The sequence below is a fragment of the Dipodomys ordii genome, unplaced genomic scaffold (genome assembly GCF_000151885.1).
Source record: "Dipodomys ordii isolate 6190 unplaced genomic scaffold, Dord_2.0 Scaffold13, whole genome shotgun sequence".
In the NCBI taxonomy this organism is placed as follows: Eukaryota; Metazoa; Chordata; class Mammalia; order Rodentia; family Heteromyidae; genus Dipodomys; species Dipodomys ordii.
This window is the reverse complement of record NW_012267229.1, coordinates 16,018,185-16,038,723: the sequence shown is the minus strand read 5'-3', so window position 1 is coordinate 16,038,723 and position 20,539 is coordinate 16,018,185. Positions and strand designations below refer to the sequence as shown.

The window sequence follows — 20,539 nt, the reverse complement described above, 5'->3', positions numbered from 1 at the left end:
TCAGGCATGTAAGGCAAGTGCTCTACCACTGAGCCACCTTCCCAGCCCACTGCTTTTTCTTCCTCTCCTTCTCTTCTTCCTCCTCCTCCTCCTTTTTTTTTTTTTGTCTTTTCTTCTTGGTACTAGGGATTGAACCCAGGACTTTGTACTTGCTAGGCAAACACTTTGCCACTGAGCTATATCCCACCTCTAAAGGTGGGCTTCTAAGTGCTGATAAATTTCTGGTAGGCATGTCTGATTAGATATATTGTTTTGCTCTCTGTGGGAGCAAAAAACTTTGGGGATATAACAGATAAATTAGCAAATCTTAATTACATATAGTCAGAGATAAAATCTTTTTTTGATGTTGTTGTTGTTGTTGTTGTTGGTTGTGGGGCTTGAACTCTGGGGCTGGGCACTGTCCCTGAGCTCTTCAGCTGAAGGCAAGCACTCTGCCACTAGCTACAACACTACTTTGGGTTTTCTAGTGAATTATAGGAGATAAGAGTTTCACAGACTTTCCTGCCTGGGCTGGCTTTGAACCATGATCCTCAGATCTCAGCCTCCTGAGTGGCTAAGATTACAGGCGTGAGTCACTGGCAGCCGGCTAAAATCCTTCTTTATTGTAGATATTTCTGCTTATCAGAGGCGCTGTTATTTTTGCCTCTAGAGAGTATAGATATGCACAAACATTATATAACATTCCTTATGACTTTGATCTACTAAATTCTACATTGGTTTCATCAATTGCTATGACATAGTATTTGTTTATAGCATGTTTGTAAATTTTCCTATCATTTTATGAAAGATAAGCTATAAATCTTTTGTTGATGTGCTAATTTACTTACTTGTAACTTTTTTGAAATATTTTGAAAGTCCTTGAAATACTTGGTCTGGTGTGATTTGGTCTTCAGAGTTATAGAACTTATTAAATTTATTTTTATTAAAATATAATTTGTAGCTAGGAGCTAGTGGCTCACATCTGTAATCCTAATTACTGAGATCTGGTGATTGAGGTTTGAAGCCAGCCTGGGCAGGAAAACTTGTGAGACTCTTTATCTCCCATTAACTTCCAAAAAAGCTAAAAGTGGAGCTGTGGCTCAAGTGATAGACTGCTAGCCCTAAGTGGGGGAAAATATCTCAGGGACAGCACCCAGGCCTTGACTTCAAGTCAAGGCACATACATACACACACAGAGGCAGTTAGGTAAATTAGTATGTGGTATATCAAGATTCCAAGAGAATTCCTGGTGCCTTGGAAAGAATAAAATGTTGAGCTTGCTACTTTTTTTGAGACAAGGTCTTACTATATAGTTCAGGCTAGTTTCAAATTCTTGACCTTCCTACCACTGCTTCTTGAATGCTAAGCTTAGATTGCAGACATGTTCTACTATGCCTGGCTCTGCTTCTATATATTCATTAGAAACTTTTGTTTAGACACACAGTGTTCTGTTCATCTGCAATCTGTTAAAGTTAAAGAAAATATAGAAAAACATAGACATGTGCCTCTTCCCTTCAAAAGAATCATTGTTAGTTTGTAGAACCTCTAAGGAAAGATTTAGGCTTGAAAGTTTTTATTAGATTAATTTCTATAAGAACAGTGAATAAATTTTTTGGAAAATACTAAGATTTGAACTCAGGGCCTCATGCTTACTAGGGCAGGTGTTCTACCACTTGAGCTATAAATTGTTGGTGATTTTCTTAATATAAAGGATTTCAGAATATAGAGTTAGTATGGATAATGGTGAACAATATAGAGAAGTTGAAATGTGATAAATTGAGTCGGAGTTGAGAGAAAGATTTAATTTCAAAATTATGAAAACCTCTGAGCCAGGTGCTGTTGCTCATCCCTACAATCTTAGCCACATAGGAGGCTGAGATACGAAATTCTTGGTTCAAAGCCAGCCTAGACAGACAAATCCTTGACTGTTAACCAGCAAAAAGCTGGAACCTGGAAGTGGAAGTGTGGTTCAAGTGGTAGAATACCAGCCTTGATTGCAAAAAGCTCATTAAGAATTCAAGCTTCACTACTGGCACATACATACATATAACCACAGAGGGAGAGAAAAAAAAAGAGGGAGAGAAAGAGGTAGGAGAGAGATAGAGAGAGAAAAGAAAAACCTCTTTTACCTTTTCATGCTGAAATCCTAAAATGTGAACAATGTGTGATATTGGTAGCTTAAAAAAAATGGCCAAATATCTGTGTTAATTTAAATGGCCTAGAGATAGGTTTGGATCCTGAAAAAATGTAGGATTCTGGGACTCATGTCTAATGACATTAGAACATCTACTTGATCATGTCTTGAGTTTGGTTTTATTCTCTTTGTCTAGAAGATTAAGATTGCAGCCCTGCGCATGTATACTAGCTGTGTGGAGAAAACTGACTTCGAGGAATTCTTTCTAAGTAAGTTACTCTCTGCTAGTTCTGAAAAGGAAAATGAATCTACTTTTTATTTATCCTAAACAAATGTAAATGAGCTTTTTTTTCTTTTCTTTTAGTAGGAAAAACCCCCAAAGAATCCTGTGTCATGTTGAAGTTTAACCAATTTACTACTCTGACATTATATTATATACACATGCACTTTAGTAAACAATACCTATTTCACATTTGCAATGTTTTGCTTAGCATTTTTTTGGGGGGAGGGGTCAGTTGTAGGGCTTGAACTCTGGGCCTTGGCGCTATCCCTCAGCTTTTCAGCTCAAGGCTGTCTCTCTACCACTTGAGCCACAGTGCTACTTCCAGTTTTCTGGTGGTTTATTGGAGATGAGTCTCATGGACTTTCCTGCCTGGGCTGGCTTTGAACCAAGATACTAAGTTCTCAGCCTCCTGAGTAGCTAGGATTATAGGTGTGAGCCACTGGCGCCTGGCTTTGCTTAGCGTTTTGATATGGACTTTTTGCCAGGCATTCTTTTTTAAGATTTGTAGTTTTTAATTGTTTTAGATAATCCCGAAATAAGCCTTCTTCCTATTAAAGAAAGGAATGTTGAATCAGAAACATCATTTAATTTTATTTACCATTGATAAGTTACTGTCAAAAGTTTTTAGACCACCACTAGTAGTAGTTGATTATATTAATTGGAATCGGTACTTGTAGGGTGATTGGGAGAATTGAAGACATTTCCAAATTCATTCTGCACTTGCATGGCAGTAATCATATATCCTTGAAGCAGCCAACTTCTAATAGGTTTATATACTGGTATTGTTCTCAGATATTTTCACATAGTTATAACAACAGTGAAGAATATTGGATGTTGCTTTTATTATTGGGTAGTTTCTGTATTTTAGAAATCAAATACAAATTGTTTTATTCTTTTAGTCTTTCTTTTTTTGGTCAGTGCCTGGGCGCTGTCCTTGAGCTCTTTTGCTCAAGGCTAGCATTCTGCCACTTTAAGCCACAGCTCCACTTCCAGTTTTCTGCTGGTTAATTGGAGATGAGAATCTCAGGGACTTTTCTACCCTGACTGGTTTTGAACCACAATCCTCAGATCTCAGTCTCCTGAGTAGCTAGGATTACAGGCGTGAGCCACTGGTGCCCTGCTTGTTATTTCACTCTTGAAGCAGACTGAGACTAGAATGTTAGTAGTACTGTTGATGTTAGAAAATACCATATTAAGCTGGGCGCTGTGGCTCAAGTGGTAGAGCACTAGCCTTGAGCTGAAGAGCTCAGGGACAGCACCCAGGCCCAGAGTTCAAGCCCCGTGACCACCAAAAAAAAAAAAACCATACTAAATTATAATTCCATTTTATTGTGTATTTTTTATTTCTTAATTATAACCAGGAAAGAAAACTTTCCTGATTCTTTATGAGCTCTCTTCTCATTTTGGGAAAAATTAGTCCAAATTGAGAAATAGACTTTTTCTTTTTCTTTTTTATTTTCACTTAATATTTTTTTTTATTGTGAAAATACTGTACAGAGGGGTTACAATTACATGGGCAAGACAATGAGTACATTTCTTATCAAGCATTGTTGCCTCCTCCTTTGTTTCCCCTTCCCATCCCTTCCCATCCTCCCCCTGCCCCGAAATAGACTTTTTCTATATGATGAATAAATTATTAAAATTAAAAGCTGTTTTTAAGTGTTTTCTTTTTTTAATTATGAAAATCCTGTACAGAGGAGTTACAATTACATGGGCAAGACAATGAGTACATTTCTTATCAAGCATTGTTGCTTCCTCTGTTTGCCCTTCCTATCCCTTCCCATATCCTGCCCCCCACCCATATCCCCTCCCTTCCCCTCCTACCCCCCCTTAAGTGTTTTCTTGAATTTATGTACTCAAGTATATTCTGTCAGATTTTTTTTTTGGTCGTTTGTGGGGCCTGAACTCTGGGCCTGGGCCCTGTCCCTCAGCTCTTCAGCTCAAGGCTAGTTAGCACTCTACCACTTGAGCCACAGCACCACTTCTGGCTTTTTCTTCTTATGTGGTGCTGAGGAATCGAACCCAGGGCCTCGTGCATAAAAGGCAAACACTCTACCACTGAACCACCTTCCCAGCCCTCTTATCAGATTTTTTTTTTTTTGGTCTTGGGGCCTGAACTCTGGGCCTGGGCCCTGTCCCTCAGCTCTTCAGCTGTAGACTAGTGCTCTACCACTTGAGCCTCAGCCCCACTTCTGGCTTTTTCTGCTTATGTGGTGCTGAGGAATCGAACCTAGGGCCTCATGTATGCAAAGCAAGCACTCTACCACTGAGCCACCTTCCCAGCCCCTCTATCAGATTTTTATAAATCAGGTCTGTCTTTATTTATTTTTGCTTGTCCTAGGGCTTGAACTCGGCCTGGGTGCTGTCCCTAAGGAGCCTCTTTGTCCTCAAGGCTAGCACTCTGCCACTTGAGCCATAACACCAGCTTTTTCTGAATAGTTTTTTGGGGATGAAAGTCTCACAGATTTTTCTAGCTGAGCTGGCTTGACCACGATCCTCAGATCTCAGCCTCCTGAGTAGCTAGGATTACATGTGTGGGCCACCAGGGCCCAGCTAAATTGGGTCATTTTATTTTATTTTATTTTATTTTGGGTCCGGTCGTGGGGCCTGAACTCTGGGCCTGGGCCCTGTCCCTCAGCTCTTCAGCTCAAGGCTAGCGCTCTACCACTTGAGCCACAACGCCACTTCCGGCTTTTTTCTTTTTGCTTATGTGGTGCTGAGGATTCGAACCCAGGGCCTCATGCATGCAAGGCAAGCGCTCTACCACTGAGCCATCTTCCCAGCCCTAAATTGGGTCATTTTAATAACAACTTTACCCTCAGATATTTGTAATATCCTATTTAGTAAATAACCCAGACATTTATTGTAATTATTTTGAAAGAATGTTTGCTAGCTATAGTTGTCTTACCTAACTTCTAAGTATTTTATTTTTGTTGATACTGGGGCTAGATCTTAGAGCCTCTTACTAGTAAGTGCTCTACCATTGTGCCACATGCCAAGCCCACTTTATTATGGAAGGTTTTTAAGTTAATATTATTGTATCATATAGCAAGAAGTATTTAATTAAGTCTTTAACATATATCATGTTTCAGCTCAAAGCTGGTTGTATAACTAAAAGAAATTATAATACTCATAACTCACATTTGGGCAATATGCTTTTATACTTGATCCTTTTAAGAGTTACAAATGTTATGGGATGGGGAGGGCTTTTATTATTGTTTATTTTTGTTTTGTTTTCAAAAACAGTTGAGGCTTAAACGAGACTAAGTGACTTTTTCAGGATTACTTAGCCAAGCCTTGCACCTGTGTTGTCTGGCTTAAAATCTAGGGATTTCCCCACTGTAGCATATTGCCCATAATTGAATGTAACTGTAGATTTGAAATTGCAATCATGTTAGTATTTGTGTGCTTTGTTATATGAGAATTCCTTCTGTGAGATAATATATAAGTATTATAAACTGATGTCTATACATACTATGGTGTGTGTGTGTATTAGTGTATTTGTCCTAGCATTGTCCTTAAATGTAAATGAAGTGTGATACCACACTTACTTCAGATTTTTTTAATTATGCTTCATTACGACCCATCCTTGTCACTTGAGCGTAGTAAGTTTTAAAATCAAACCGAAGTGTAACTAGTGAATAAAAAGAAGCAACTTTGGAAAGTACTGTGTGGGAGGGGGGTGGGCAAAAGATTTTAAAAAAATACAGTAATGAAACCAATTTTCTTATGACTTGGATACTAAAGAGATGTCGGATACAGTTGGAAAAAGAAAAGTGTGTGTGTGTGTGTGTGTGTGTGTGTGTGTGTGTGAAAGAGAGAGAGAGAGAGAGAGATCTTCCCATGATCATATTTGAAAGTGGACATTGCTTACTTGGATATTTATATTGTAGGGCTTGACTGTTAATAGTCCTGAGGATAGCAAGCCTCAAGCACCTGACCAGTGTCATCTTTCCCCAGCAAAAGTGAGGCTGGTAACATTTCCCAAAAGTGGTATGTGAGTTACTTGTATACTCACAGTATGTTGTACTTATCAACGTCTTGAACAAAATGCCAAAGTTGTAGACCATCATTTTAGAGTCAAAGTGTTCATAGATCTTGTAAGAAAGATACTTTAATCAGCACCTGTTGTTCCTAAGATGCTTTGATGATCTCTTTGTGTCGTCATAAATGAGTGTGCCCACTGTGGACACAGTCATTTGCTGACTGGTCCTTTGGAGATGAGTTCTACCTTGAAGAGCACTTTGGAGCAAAGGTAGACAATCATTAAAGCTGTTGCCTCATATGATGCAATCTTAAATAACTCATAAAGTAACTTAAATCCTAAAATTTAAATAATTCACTGAAAAGTTTGAGTACCTATTAAATGCTAGCCATTTTGCTAAGCATTTTACAGGCCTTATCTCACTTAATCTTCACAAAAATTATATAATGTAAGCAGTCTTATTCTCTCATTTATTCAGAGAAAAAAACCAAACCACTTAGAGGCTAAGTAACTTGGTCCAGAGTTGTGTAACAAGTAAGGAGTAAAGGTTTTGATTGAAGCCATATTAAAATCACAATAATAAATTAATTTGATCAAATTTAGTGTTGAGAAAGTGCCTATCCTCAAAAAATAATGCACCAAATGTGCGCTGGAACAAGAGTGTGGTCATGGCAAAAGATTATTGCAGGTTTAACTTTGAACTATTTAAACACATTTCACCGAGGTAAAGAATCTGTTGTGTTTTTTTCTGTTTCTCATAGTCAACATTTGTTGGTTTTATTATTTTTTGAGGGCCTTATTGTGTAGGTTTCTATTCTGATCCTTGTGGGTAGCAGGGACTCCTTCATATGCCAGCTCTTTTCTCATGCTCAGCCCTGAGCTGACCCCCAGAAGGCAAAATTTGTGACCTAGGTCCAGCTGTTGGCCTATATGTCTGTCTGTACTTTCCAGCCTGAGAACTGATTCCCTTTCTGAGGAAATTGGACAGGCTCCTGAAGGCTCCTGAGAAGCTTTGATGTAGAGGTAGCAGTTGGACAGATTGTCCTTTAAAAGTAGCCAAATTGCATTTTCCAGATTGAAAGACAAACTTCCAAGAAAACTTTTCGTTTTAATGTTTTGTTCTAGCATCCAAAAAAAGACCCAGCTTTAGATCCGGCTTAAGAGTTTCTCAGGGCTATTCTCGTTCTAGGTGGAGGGTGGTTGGCCCACTCTCAGATGGCATGTGTCTTAATAGCTGTCTGACTGGCCAGGCCAGCCTTGGGCTCTCTCCTGCTGGGCTCAGAGAGGAAGTCCACTTGACAGCTGCTGGGCACCTCCCAGTAGGCTAAGTGGAGTATTTGCTGTCATTTTATGACAGACCTGGATTCAAACCCCAGACCTGCCACAGACTTGGTAATACTGTAGATGGCTGCCAGTTACCTGGTCTTTTGGATTTGTTTCTTCTTTTCCAAAATAGGATCATAATGCTGCCTTCCAGGGTTAAAATGAGGATTGAGATAATGTATTGACATTACTGATAGTGGACTCGGCAAGTAATACAGCCCTTCTAGGACTGGTTTCTATTCTTAGGATTAGAGAGACAGTTGGAGTCATAATGAAGAATGCAGAATCAAGCGAATCTGAATTTGCTCCTAGATATCTTATTTCCTAGTTCTATGAATTCTATGGGAGATTGTGCTGATACATTTAAGAACTAGTTTTCTTACCTGATTCTGGATCCATATTATGGGGATAGTATCATAGGGAGGATTCACTGAACTTATTTCATGCAAAGCTGCTATTATAACACATGTCACATTGTTAAGTCCACTATGAATTGCAACTCCTTATTAGTACTGATGGTGTTGTTTCCCTCACATATAAATTTATTTATGTTTTATCTCCTAGTGAGTCCATTTGTTATAATTTGGTAATTATGTACTATAGAACTGGCTGAATGGCAGAAGATTCCACTTCTTTCTTTATGTGTTTGAGATAGGGTCGTCCTATGTACCCCAGGCTGGCCTTAAACTCTGGATCCTCTTTCCTCTACCTTCCAACTTCTGGGATTATAGCTGTAAACCTCCAAAAGCAGCTTTCCCATTTCTTTCTTGAGTCATTGTTCCAAAACACAGATTCTGTCATACCAAATTTCCTGCTCATTTTCTTTTTCTTCATCCTCTTGAACTTTTGTGGGATCTGAAATGAAGACGTGCTACCAGGTTTTGTCATTACTGGGGGTGATGAATGGGCATTCATTGGGTAGTCTGCTTTCTTTAGCTGCAGCTCCAACTTTTTCCTCCTAGTCAACTTTTGAATTATTCAGCATACCCATAACTATACCACATTGGATCATCTTAAAGAAAGAAGATAGGAAAAAGTTTAAATGAAAAAGAAAAAAAAGCTGACATGTAAGAACAGGCAAGGTGAGGTTGGTTAGGTTTTTAAAACTCAAGCCCAGGAAGGGAAAAATACCATGGAATGACATGGAAGTTGGAAGGAATCGTTGGGATCATCTAAGCCACATTATACAAAATGAGAAAACTGAGACTCAGGGGAGAAATGATTTGTTCAAGACCACAAGGTCTTAGGATAACAAGGCTGGAACTAGAAGGGTGGTCATCTGATTATATTCCATGTTCTTTTACCCATGGTCTTGCCTTAGGTTGCCCTTGTTCTTTGTGATAGCATCATCAGATAGCATTTTACTGCCATATATAGTAGTTGAACAAATTCTCACCAGCATTTCAAATAGAGCCAGTATGCCTTTAAATCTTCACATATTTATACTTTATTGTTGTTTTCTAGGGTGTCAGATGCCCGACACATTCAATTCATGGTTTCTTATAACCCTGCTTCATGTCTGGTAAGTGAGCAATTTAAGTGAGATTGCTAAGTATGGTGTGTGTGTGTGTGTGTGTGTGTGTGTGTGTGTGTGTGTGTGTGTGTTTAAACACTGTTGACTTGTAAGATAGAGCCTTCCTCAGGGCTCAGTATATGAAATGGCAGTTGTTCAGGCATAAAAACTGTTCCTTTCATTTTAATAACTGGGGTCTTGAAGCATATTTTTATTAAAGGTCAAAGCACAGGCTCAGAAAGAAACTAATATTTGTAAGATTTTGTTTTTTTTCCAAAAAACACCTAAGTAAGTGAACAATGCTATCAGTATCTCTCAGAGACTCTGCATTTAGATGGAAAGTTCTTTGCTGGGGCTGTTTTAGGAAAGTTCACATTTACGTAAAAGTGGTTTGAATTGTGAGAATCCGTGGTCATTTTCATTGCTGGTCATCAGAAACCTATAACAAATTATAGCACTGACATTTACTCCTGTACCTCTCTCTTAAGATGTGCATACAGGTTAGAGTCATGCCAGGTTTGTTGCATGTAAAAATATTTAACACCTTAGACAGTATATTTTTTCTTCAGCTGTGATGTAAGTAGCAAAAGAAAAAAATCTATTTTTCATCTACTGTTACACAGTATTAAAGGTCAGAGGGATAGAGGAGTTGTTAAAGTGGGGGTTGGGGAATGTATTTTTTGAACTGCCCAATCTTGGGAAAGTAAATTCAAGAGAACTAGGTTTACTACTTTAACCATAGTGAGTATCTGAGGAACGTGGGGAATGGCTGCCCTCTCAAAAGATCCCTTGTTTGAGGCTGCCTTCGGCTGAGCCTTGCATCACAGGACTGACTACTATATAAAGACATTTGGTCTTGATCACCTCTAAAATGTTTCTTCTGAACTCACATCATCACTGACTTTGGCTGAGGGCCCTTAGGTGGCAGTTATTTTATGGGTTTTTTGTTTTGTTTTTTTTCCTTTTAAGCCACTAGTTTATTGAGTGCACGCTATGTTCTAGCACTTTGCTGGGATCTAGGGATAGTCCTCAAGAAGCTGTGGCCTAATATTAGAGAGAGATAAGCTGGGTAAATGGACAGTTAATAAGTCTGGATGGCAGAGTTCTGTAGTGATGAAAGTCGAGTTTATGGGATCAGAGGGGAAGCTGCAGCTATCAAAGCCCTTCCTAGTGCTACCTGTTAGTTCTCTTAATATGCTGTGGCTTTCAGTCAGGCAGCTGAAAAGACATCCATACTACCTTCCTTTGGTTGTCACTGTGAAGAAGGGAGGGTGCAGAGAGGAAAACTGGATATATTGAGGAAAACTACTTTTTCAAGAGCTGAGGACTGCAGAGGTGGCACTGTAGAATTACTCACTGGAAAGGTGGGAGGGTTGAGAGAAGGCTAAGCTGTTCCCAGAGGAGCTCAAAGATAATATTCAGAGCCTGTATGAAAGACTCTTTATTACCTATATAGCTAGAGGTATCAGAGTGGTAGAGGGAGTGGATGGCAAAATAAAACATATAATCCCTGTGACCACATCCCAAGGTCAATACCTGACTAATAGCAGCTGGGAGAGCCTTGAAACTACTTGTAGTTCTTTCAAGTTTCCAAAGTATGCCTACTGAGCCTTCCTTGTTGAGGCTGGTTACATTTCTCAAGAGGAGTGGAGTATATGTACCACCAGTTAAGGAGAGGAGGAATGTCATCTGGGTCCCCCCTCCACCCTGTTCTTTCTTAGTTCTGTTGATCTGCAGGTTTTGGTGGACTGAATCAGTAGCTCTTTGATTAGAATGAACAAACTCTAATTGAGGACCTACTGTGTGTTCAGGATTGTACTATGTTGGAGGGAAGGCTAGGGTATGATCTAGACGTTCAGGCAACTTGACTGGAAAATGGATGTAAATACAGATCCCTATAATGGATGGTAGTGGAATGCTGTGCCCACGGCACAAGCAGGTACTATGGTAACCCATAAAGGTGGAACTAACTCCAAATTTGGTGACAGGGCTGAGCGGTGTGTTAAAGAGTTGCTCTGTGGTAGAGGTAACATTTGAGGTATGCCATGAAGGGTGAATTGAATTACTCTCAGACAAAAGGTAGACAGATTACACTAGAGCTATCAGGAGCAAAAGACCGAACTTGTACATAGCATGGAGCCTTTGAAGACAGCCAGTTGTCTGAAGTGTTTTGGGCAGAATTGTGGAGGGATGTAGAAAGGGTCACTTAGGGCCCATTGATGCTATATGATCCTCCAAGACTTAAACAAGTCTTCCTTCTAGAGAGGATTAGGAAGAGTCACAGAGCTGCCTCAAATCTATGGAGAAATTATGTTCCTTTAGTTCTGTTCTTTTAGCATGAAACTCCAGTACTATGTCTTAGGGATGGCCAAATCCCAAACTCAAAAGCTTGGTAGACTTGCTCTAGATACAAGGATTGAAATACTTCTTGGAGGTAGAACTGTGAGGTAGGAGGAGGCTTAGAAACAATCACAAATCCAGGCACTGGTGGCTCATACCTGTAATCCTAGCTACTCAGGAGGCTGAGACCTGAGGATTGCAGTTCAAAGCCAGCACAGGCAGGAAAGTCCATGAGACTCTGATCTCCAATAAACCACTCAGAAAACCAGAAGTGACACTGTGGCTCAAGTGGTAGAGTGCTCGCCTTGAGCTGAAGAGCTGAGGAACAGCGCCCAGGCCCAGAGTTCAAGCCCCATGATCGACCAAAAAAAAAAAATCACAAAATAGTCATAACCCCCTTGCGCACCTCCCCCTGCCTCTGCCAAAAAAAAAAAAAAAAAAGTCAACAAAACCTGACTCCTAATAAAAATATTCAGAGAAGGCAGACTTTTCAGCTTGCTTGGGTTCCCAAGGATGATGATTCCTGTTTCACTTACCCTAGATGATTTTTCTGGTTCCACAGTGGATTGGTATTTAGGACTGGGGACCTCCCCTCAGCCCCCAGTACCCACAAAGCATTCATCTGAGCTTACAGCTGTGATGACTGTGCGTCCATTGTCTTTGCTGAAAAAGATGAGAATATTTACTGTAGCTATTGAAAAGTGCTGAGAGGCTGCTGAGTTACCCATAATCCCTACATGCACTTGAGAATAGCAGCCCTTCTCCTCTTTACCTCAGGTAGTGTCATTGTGAATCCATTCAGGCACTCACACCAGAAATTTAGGAGTTCTCCTGGACTTTTCCCTTACTCTCTTCACTCACTGGGTCAGTTGCTAGTCATCTAACTCAAAATTTTTTAACTTTTAATCATGGGAACATTTTACTTTTTTGTGTACTGATACTAGAACTTGAACTCACGTCCTTGGCACTGTCAGCTGGCATTCTATACTTCAGTCACAGCTCCACTTCTAGCTTTTTTGCAGGTTAACTGGAGATAAGAGTCTCATGGGCTTTCCTGTCTCTGCTGGCTAAGAACTGTGACCCTCAGATCTTAGCCTCCTGAGATCTGGATAGGTGTGAGCCAAGGAACTAGCACATTTTACTTTGTTACCTAGTATGCAAACAGGTATCCAGTACAACAGTGTCAGATAATCTCTGAAACTTCTTATTCTATTTGAATTCATTTTAAACAGAAATTGATGCTGTCACCTACTAGGTTAATTTCAGTGAATTATGAATGGTCTTTGGCCTCTGATTTTCCTGTCCATTCCATTGGTCTTTCCAATATAAATTGGATCTTCCTCCTTAGGTTTCTTGCATGGCATTCATTATGTCACTATATATGGCCTATATTATGTCACTATATATGGCATAGGCCATATATACAAAGTATGTTCTGTGTAGAACAGAACACTACCTGACAAGCTCCTGTGTTTCCTTGATTATCTAGTTAAGGTATTGTCTCTCTAAAGCTTTCTCTTCCCTCTGAAGACAGTTTAGTCTCTCCTCAGTGTTACCTTAGTATTTTTTTTTCTTTTTTCATTTGATTTTGGTGGTCCTGGGATCTGAACTCAAAGCTTTGTGCTTGCTAGGCAGGTGCCATACTGCTTGAGTCATTTAAAAAATAAACCTGAGCCTGGTGCTGGTGAACCATGCCTGTAATCCTAGATATTCGGGAGGTTGAGACCTGAGGGTCATGGTTTGAAGCCAGAGTGGGCAGGAAAGTCTGTGAGACTCTTATCTCCAGTTAACCCACAAAAAGTCAGAAGTAGAGCTGTGGCTCAGGTGATAGATCACTATAGTTGAGCATAAAAGCTCAGGGACAGTGTGCAGGTCTTGAGTTCAAGCCCTAGGACTGGCATATGCACATGTGCTTACACACACACTCTTACACACACAAATAAACAATCATAAAAAATTTGAGCTGAATGCTGGTAGCTTATACCTATAATTCTAGCTACCAGGAGGTTGAGATTTGAGGATCATGGTTCAAAACCAGACAGATAAATCTGAAACTCTTATCTCTGATTAATCAGCAAAAACTTGGAAGTGGAGGCATGGGTCAAGTAGTAGAGCACTAACTTTGAGCAAAAAAAGCCAAGTGAGACAAATCCAAAGTTGATTATGTGAACTGCCCCTTGTGCAATTCTTTGCTTCCTGCTTGAGTGTCCCTTCTGGCTGGCCATGGGAATAGGGGTCTCATCCTAATGTCAACAGCGTAGTAAGCCCTTATGATCACCAGTTTAAGGTGGACACTATATATATTACTTGGCATTCACTATCTGTGTCTTGGTAAAACTTGGCAATTCACTATCTGTGTTTTGGTAAACTCTTAAAATAGTACAGGGATTATGATGTATATGTTATATCTGAGCATAGGGGAATAGGAGTTGCCTGGAAATGGTCAAGAACAGTTACAATGGCCTTCTGGGGACTGGACCCTGAGAACATTGGCTTGAAGTGTTAGAGGGGAAGAAGACATTGTAAACTACTGCTCACCAAGTTCAGGGACAGAAAGATGGGAGGATGATAACCAGAGGAAGAACAGGATGGTAGGGAAGCATTTTGTTGCTTTTTAAAATTTGAGATGGGAAAACTCTGGAAGAAAAAGCCTCTGGGAAAGAAGAAAAAGAAAGCAAAGTGAGACCAGTGCCTTTTTCAGTCCAGCCAGTGAACTTCCCTGGCAGACACTGGCAGCAAGAGTCTCTTTAAAACCACCATGGCAGTTTTGATGTAGCTATACGGCATCTGGGCTCCTGCTGGATTCCATCAGCTCTAGACCTGCTATATATGGTGTGCCCTGGCTGTCTGCACATCCTTTTTCTCCTTCCCCTAGGCAGAGTTGCTCTGCTTGAACACCCACACAGGTTTTGTTTTGTTTTTCAATCCCCTCAAGCCAGGGGCCTGTGCAGCAGCATTTTCTCAGCATTGTACAACCTAAGTGCACTAGTACCTGCCCCCCAGGAGTGTGTTCTTTACAGTAGATCTGACAGGCAGGCTGTACACCATGTGAGGCTTTTGGATGTGGATCGTTGTTGAGTGAGATTGCTTCAGGAAGTGCCTCACCCTTCTTGACTGTTTGCTACAGACTACCTTACGATCCCCATGCTACCCTAAAAGGATTAGACCTCATAGGGAGGGAGTTAAGGAAACCAGGTGGAGATAGCCATGTACATAGCCCTGGGAAAGGGTCAGTGTGCCAGCTCACAAATGAATGAACCATTCACTAGCACACTGCTGGGGCCTGAGTGTGGCTCATGAGCTCTGCTTTCTTGGCCTCAGCTAGTGACAGAGAAAAGGAAACAAGGTTCACAAAAGTCCCCCTTGGGATTCCTTCATAGCAGCCTGTGTGACAAACCTGCCCAAGTGCCCACTAATCTTCATTGAATTCAAAGTCAGATGCCCTAAGAGTAGCTTATGAACTGAACTATCATGTGGCGAAACAAAGCCAAAACACAACTGGCGTTGTCAGAGTGCCCAAATAGGGTGAGAGAAACAGGATGTTCAGGGCTACCAGTACATAGCAGGAGGTCAGTATCAAGAATAACAAAAATTCTCCCTGTCAGAGAATGAAGCTAAGTGGAGGAAGTCATGGCTAGGAAATTCTCCCATTCCTTTGAACACTCCAGACAGTGCAGTTGTCTTCCTGCTTATCTTTCTTAGTGGGAGGAGGCTCTCTTGGTGTTGTGCTTTCACTGAGTGGTGGAAATAGGATGCGAGACTCACTAGCTTGGGGGGGGGGGGCGGGGAGCTTTTCTCTGCTGTGTAGCCTCAGGTTACTTAACCTCCTTGGTTTCTTTTCCGTGGAATAGGGACAGATACAGTGGATAAAATGATGGTGTAAATTCAGAAAGATAATGAATAAGAATAATCAGGTCTTATCTTAAAGGACATAATAAACAGTAGAACACAGACCATAAGGTAGAGTCACTATATGTAGTCCTTTGTTATTTGAGGCACCTTTGTCTTCTGTCTCTGCTTGCCTTTTAGAGAGATTAGGAAGCCCATCAAGTGAAGGCTTGAATGCTCCTTTTTTTTTTTTTTTTCCTTTACTTTGCTAGCTGGGTTTATTTTCCTTCCTTATATGTAAAAGAAATCAGTGTTATTTATGAGCCCCTGGAATCACTGAGAGACAAGGATAGTACTGTGAAGCTTAAAACCTTGATAATAAATTGTGGGTTTTAAGAACATCATCAAGCAATTGGAACGACTCCTAAACAGAAAATAGTTTATATACAGATTGAGTCTATATTCAGAGTAGGTGGTTTGTAAATTCTTGTTAAGTGAATGATTAGTTATATAATATATGAATTTTCTAGTCTAATCTTAGCTGCTAAGGAAGCTGAAATCAGGAAGATTGTGGTTCAAGGCCAGTCTGGACAGGAAAATCTTTTTGAGACCCCCCTTCTTAACCAATAGCTGGGCATGGTATGTGCCCATCATTTCAACTACGACAGGAAACGTAAAATAGGATTGCATTTTAGGTGTGGGCCAGGGCAGTAAGACTACCGAAGGGGTATGGTTTAGAAGTCGAGTGCCTGACTAGCTTATGTAAGGCCCACAGTTAAAAAAAAAAAAAAATTTTTTTTTGGTCACGTACCAGTGGCTCATGCCTGAAATCCTAGCTATTCTGGAGGCTGAGATCTCAGTATCATGGAATGAGGCCAACCCAGGAAGACAAATCTGAGAGGTTCTCATTTCCAGTAAATAAGAAAAAAAAGTATTTTATTATTAGATAATCTCTTTTTAATGTTTACTTTGCTTTTTTGTGTGGTGGTGGTGGTGGTGCTGCTGCTGCTGCAGTTGCAGCTGCATCTGGAAGTTGATCTCAGGGCCTGGGCCCTGTCCCTGAACTTTTTTGATCAAGGCTAGTGTTCTTATCACTTGCCACAGCTCCATTTCTAGATTTTTCTGATTAATTGGAGGTAAGAATCTTATAATGCGAGGGCTGGCTTTGAACTGTGATCCTTAGATCTCAGCCTCCTGAGTAGCTAGGATTACAGGTGTGAGCCACCAGCACCCAGCTTAGGCTGGCACTCTTATCACTTGAACCACACCTTCACTTCTGACTTTTTGGTGGTTAATTGGAGATTAGAGTCTCACAGACTTCCCTGCCTGGGCTGGCTTCAACTGGGACTATCACAGCTCAGCTTCCTGTGTAGCTAGGATTACAGATATAAGCCACAAGAGTCCAACTAGTTAGGGATTTCTTATTAAGAAATTTTTTTTGAGAAAGAGTCTCAATGTGTAGCTGGTCCGCCTGCCTCAGAATATTGGGGTTACAGATGTATGCCACTATACCCTCTTCCTTTTTTAAAAATTATTATTATTTTTTATTGTTGGTTGTGGGGCTTGAACTCTGGGTCTGGGCTCTGTCCCTCAGCTCTTCAGCTCAAGGCTAGCACTCTATCACTTGAGCAACAGCACTACTTCCAGTTTTCTGGTGGTTGATTGAAGATAAGAGTTTCACGGACTTTCCTGTCTAGGCTAGCTAGCTTTGAACGGTGATCCTCAGATCTCAGCCTCCTGAGCAGCTAGGATTACAGGCATGAGCCACTGGTTGTCTGGCCTACTTTGTATTTTTTTTAATTGTGAAAATACTGTACAAAGGGGTTACAGTTACATGAGCAAGGTAGTGAGTACATTTATTATCCAGCATTGTTGCCTCTTCCTTTATTTTTCCCCTACCTTCCATTCCCTCCCACCTCCTCAGCTATTACCCCCTCACTTTGTATTAAGAATAAATTTTATATTTTAACATGGAACTGCCCCCCTCCCCCAAAAAGCCCCAAAGTCATGTCAAATTAGTGATAAAATATGATTTTATTTTTCAACATTTAACATCAGCATTTATTATGAGAAATGCATTCAGCGTGTGAGCTGAAGTAAAGCTGTTGTATTCTTTTGTTTGACCAGTATTCTATAGGATGTGACATATATTGGTTTTGTTTTGCCTAAAATGCTAAGATTATTCTACCTTTGGGTTAGCTATTTTGAATTTGTTTTATTTGTGTGGTGTGTGTGTGTGTGTGTGTGTGCATGCTGGTACTGGGAATTGAACTCAGGATCTTGAGCTCTTACTTGGGTTTTTCACTCAAGGCTTGTGTCTGCTACTTGAGCAGTACCTCCACTTTTGGCTTTTTTGGAGATAAAGAGTTCCATGGACTTTTCTGGCTGGCTTCCAAGCTCCTTCCTCAGATCAGCCTTCTGAGTAGTAGGATTACAGGTGTGAGCCACCAGCATCTGACATTTCTTTTGCCTTCTAACATACCTTCTCTTTCCCTGGATGGTTCAAAGTGTACTGGAACCTCTTAGCTGTATTTTTCTAGACTATTGTCTTTGAATCTCACCGGGCAGGTTTACTCTGTCCTGGTAAGCCATAGTGAAGACAGGAAGGAGACTTAATTTTAGTTATTGAGTACTAAACAGAAGGTGTATACTGAATGTGATAAGATTCCAGGTCAGGTGACCTAGGATTTGGCACTCAGCTTCTTTCTGAACATTCAAGGCAGTTGACTACCTAAGATGTGGGTCCAACTTTCACCTCTGTTGTTCTCTTGAAGATGAACACAAAAGTTCTTTATGACAGTACTATATTTCTGTTCTTAGCTACATGAAGAATGACTCACAAACTTAGGACAAAAATCGAGCCTTCAAGGTTTTGGTTAGTCAAATATGGTGCTGTTAATTACATAGCCTTGTGTATCAGAATCTTATTTTCCAAATAGAACTCATGAGAATTCTTAGTACATTTGCTGATGATAGGAAAATTTATTCTTGGTTTGTTTGTATAATCAGCTCCATACGATGAAATTTGGTGTCCAGCCTTTTATTTGAAAAAGTTCTGCAGGGGGGTAAATCTGATCAGGGTACATTGTATACATTTATGGAAATATTACAGTAAAACCCCTTTATACAAATAATACATGCTAATAAAAACTTCCTTTTTTCTAAACTGTTAGTTGGTTAGTTAGGTGCAGGTTAGAACAAACTTTGTTGGTTACATATTTCCCAAAAGGCATTGCAGTCTTTGGTTGAATTTTAGATCAGACAATTCTTTTTTTGGTGCTGGTCCTAGGGTTTGAACTCAGGGCCCGGACACTGTCCCTGAGCTTTTGTGCTCAAGGCTAGCACTCTACTACTTGAGCCATAATTCCATTTTTGGCTTTTTGGTAGTTTCTTGGAGATAAGAGTCTGCACTGCCTGGCTTCAAACTGCAGTTGTCAGATCTCAGTCTCCTGAGTAGTGAGAATTATAGGCATGAGCCACTGGTGCCATCTTATTGTCATAGTTCTAACAAAGTAAGTATTCACCAAAGTTGTCATTTTCCAATTCTGGTGACAGTATTGTTGAGGATGGGAAGAAAGAGTTATCTTCTCTAAGATTCATCTGCCATGAATGCCAGGGTACTCACCTTATTACATCTCTTCTTCATGGTGGCTTACCATTGTCTACTTAGTTCAGGAACGTTCAGACTTTTTCTTAGTATGCCATTTCAAAGCCCTTCATTTTCATTTTTCTGGCTTCATTTTCCTGCTTCTTTTACACTGCCCTTTCACAAATCTACATATTTGTTGTTTGTTTAACGCTTCTTCTGTGAGTCTGCCTTTGCGTTTAGTGTTCTATCTGCTTGGCAAGTCTCTTTATCTACCTGTCCAACTTCAGCTCATCCTTCTATGCCTCAGGTTTCATGTCTCCTTTTCCATGAGGCTCTCTTTGATCTCACTTAGCCAGAAGTAATCTTTTGGAACTTTATTGCTTGTGTGTGTGTGTGTCTGTGTGTCTGTGTGCCTCTGTCTGTGTATCTGCTTGCATGCGCATGCATGTACGCATGCGCACGTGCATGCTTTCCCCGGACACTACCCCTGAGCTTTTTTGCTCAAGGCTGGCTAGCACTCTATCACTTGAGCCACAGCTCCACTTCTGGCTTTTTTGTAGTTTATTGCAGATAAGAATCTCTTCCCAGGGGCTGGAAAAGTGGCTCAGTGGTAGAGTACTTGCCTTGCATGCATGAGGCCCTGCGTTTGATTCCTCAGCACCACATAAGCAGAAAATCCCGGAAGTGGCGCTGTAGCTCAAGTGGTAGAGCACTAGCCTCGAGCTGAAGAGCTGAGGGACAGTGCCCAGGCCCAGAGTTCAAGCCCCATGATTGACCCCCCAAAAAAAAATCTCTTCCCATGCTGGCTTCGAACCGTAATCCTCAGATCTCAGCCTCCTGAGTAGCTAGGATTACAGGGGTGAGCCACCACTACCCAGCTTATTATTGAAGTTTTCTCTTCCCTCCCTCCCTCCCTCCCTCTCTTCCTTCCTTCCTTGTTTCTTTCTTTCTTGTGCTAGTCCTGGGGCTTGAACTCAGGGCGTAGGCACTATCCCTGAGCTGCTGCTTCTTTTTTTTGGTCATGGGGCTTGAACTTTGGGCCTGGGCACTATCCCTGAGCTGCTGCTGCTGCTTCTGCTGCTGCTGCTTCCTTCTTCCTTCCTCCTCCCTCCTCCTCCTCCTTCTTCTTTTTGGTTATGGAGTTTGAATTCTGGGCCTGGGCACTGTCCCTCAGCTCTTCAGCTCAACGCGAGCACTCTTCCACTTGAGCCACAGTGCCACTTCTGGTTTTCTGGTAGATAATTGGAGATCAGAGTTTCATGGACTTTCCTGCCTAAGCTGGCTTTGAACTGTGATCCTCAGATCTCAGCCTCCTGAGTAGCTAGGATTACAGGCGTGAACCACAAAAAGTGCCCACCTTCCCTGAGCTTCCTTTGCTCAAGGTTAGCACTCTACCACTTGAGCCATAGTACCACTTCTGGCTTTCTTTTTTTTTTTTGTCGGTCGTGGGGCTTGAACTCTGGGCTTGGGCGCTATCCCTCAGCTCTTCAGCTCAAGGCGAGCGCTCTACCACTTGAGCTACAGCGCCACTTCCGGTTTTCTGGTGGTTTATTGGAGATAGGAGT

The 20,539-nt window shown here is 40.9% G+C and overlaps 1 protein-coding gene across 4 annotated transcripts in view; it reads left to right on the top strand.

The window, feature by feature from the left end:
* Positions 1-20,539, top strand: part of LOC105981779 (ubiquinol-cytochrome-c reductase complex assembly factor 1) — an 89,411-nt gene that overhangs the window by 24,762 nt on the left and 44,110 nt on the right. For all 4 annotated transcript variants that reach the window (XM_013011106.1, XM_013011105.1, XM_013011109.1 and 1 more), the window contains exons 5-6: positions 2,310-2,382; positions 9,169-9,226. In XM_013011106.1, the coding sequence (XP_012866560.1) occupies positions 2,310-2,382; positions 9,169-9,226 (131 nt within the window). The remainder of the gene's footprint in view (positions 1-2,309; positions 2,383-9,168; positions 9,227-20,539) is intronic.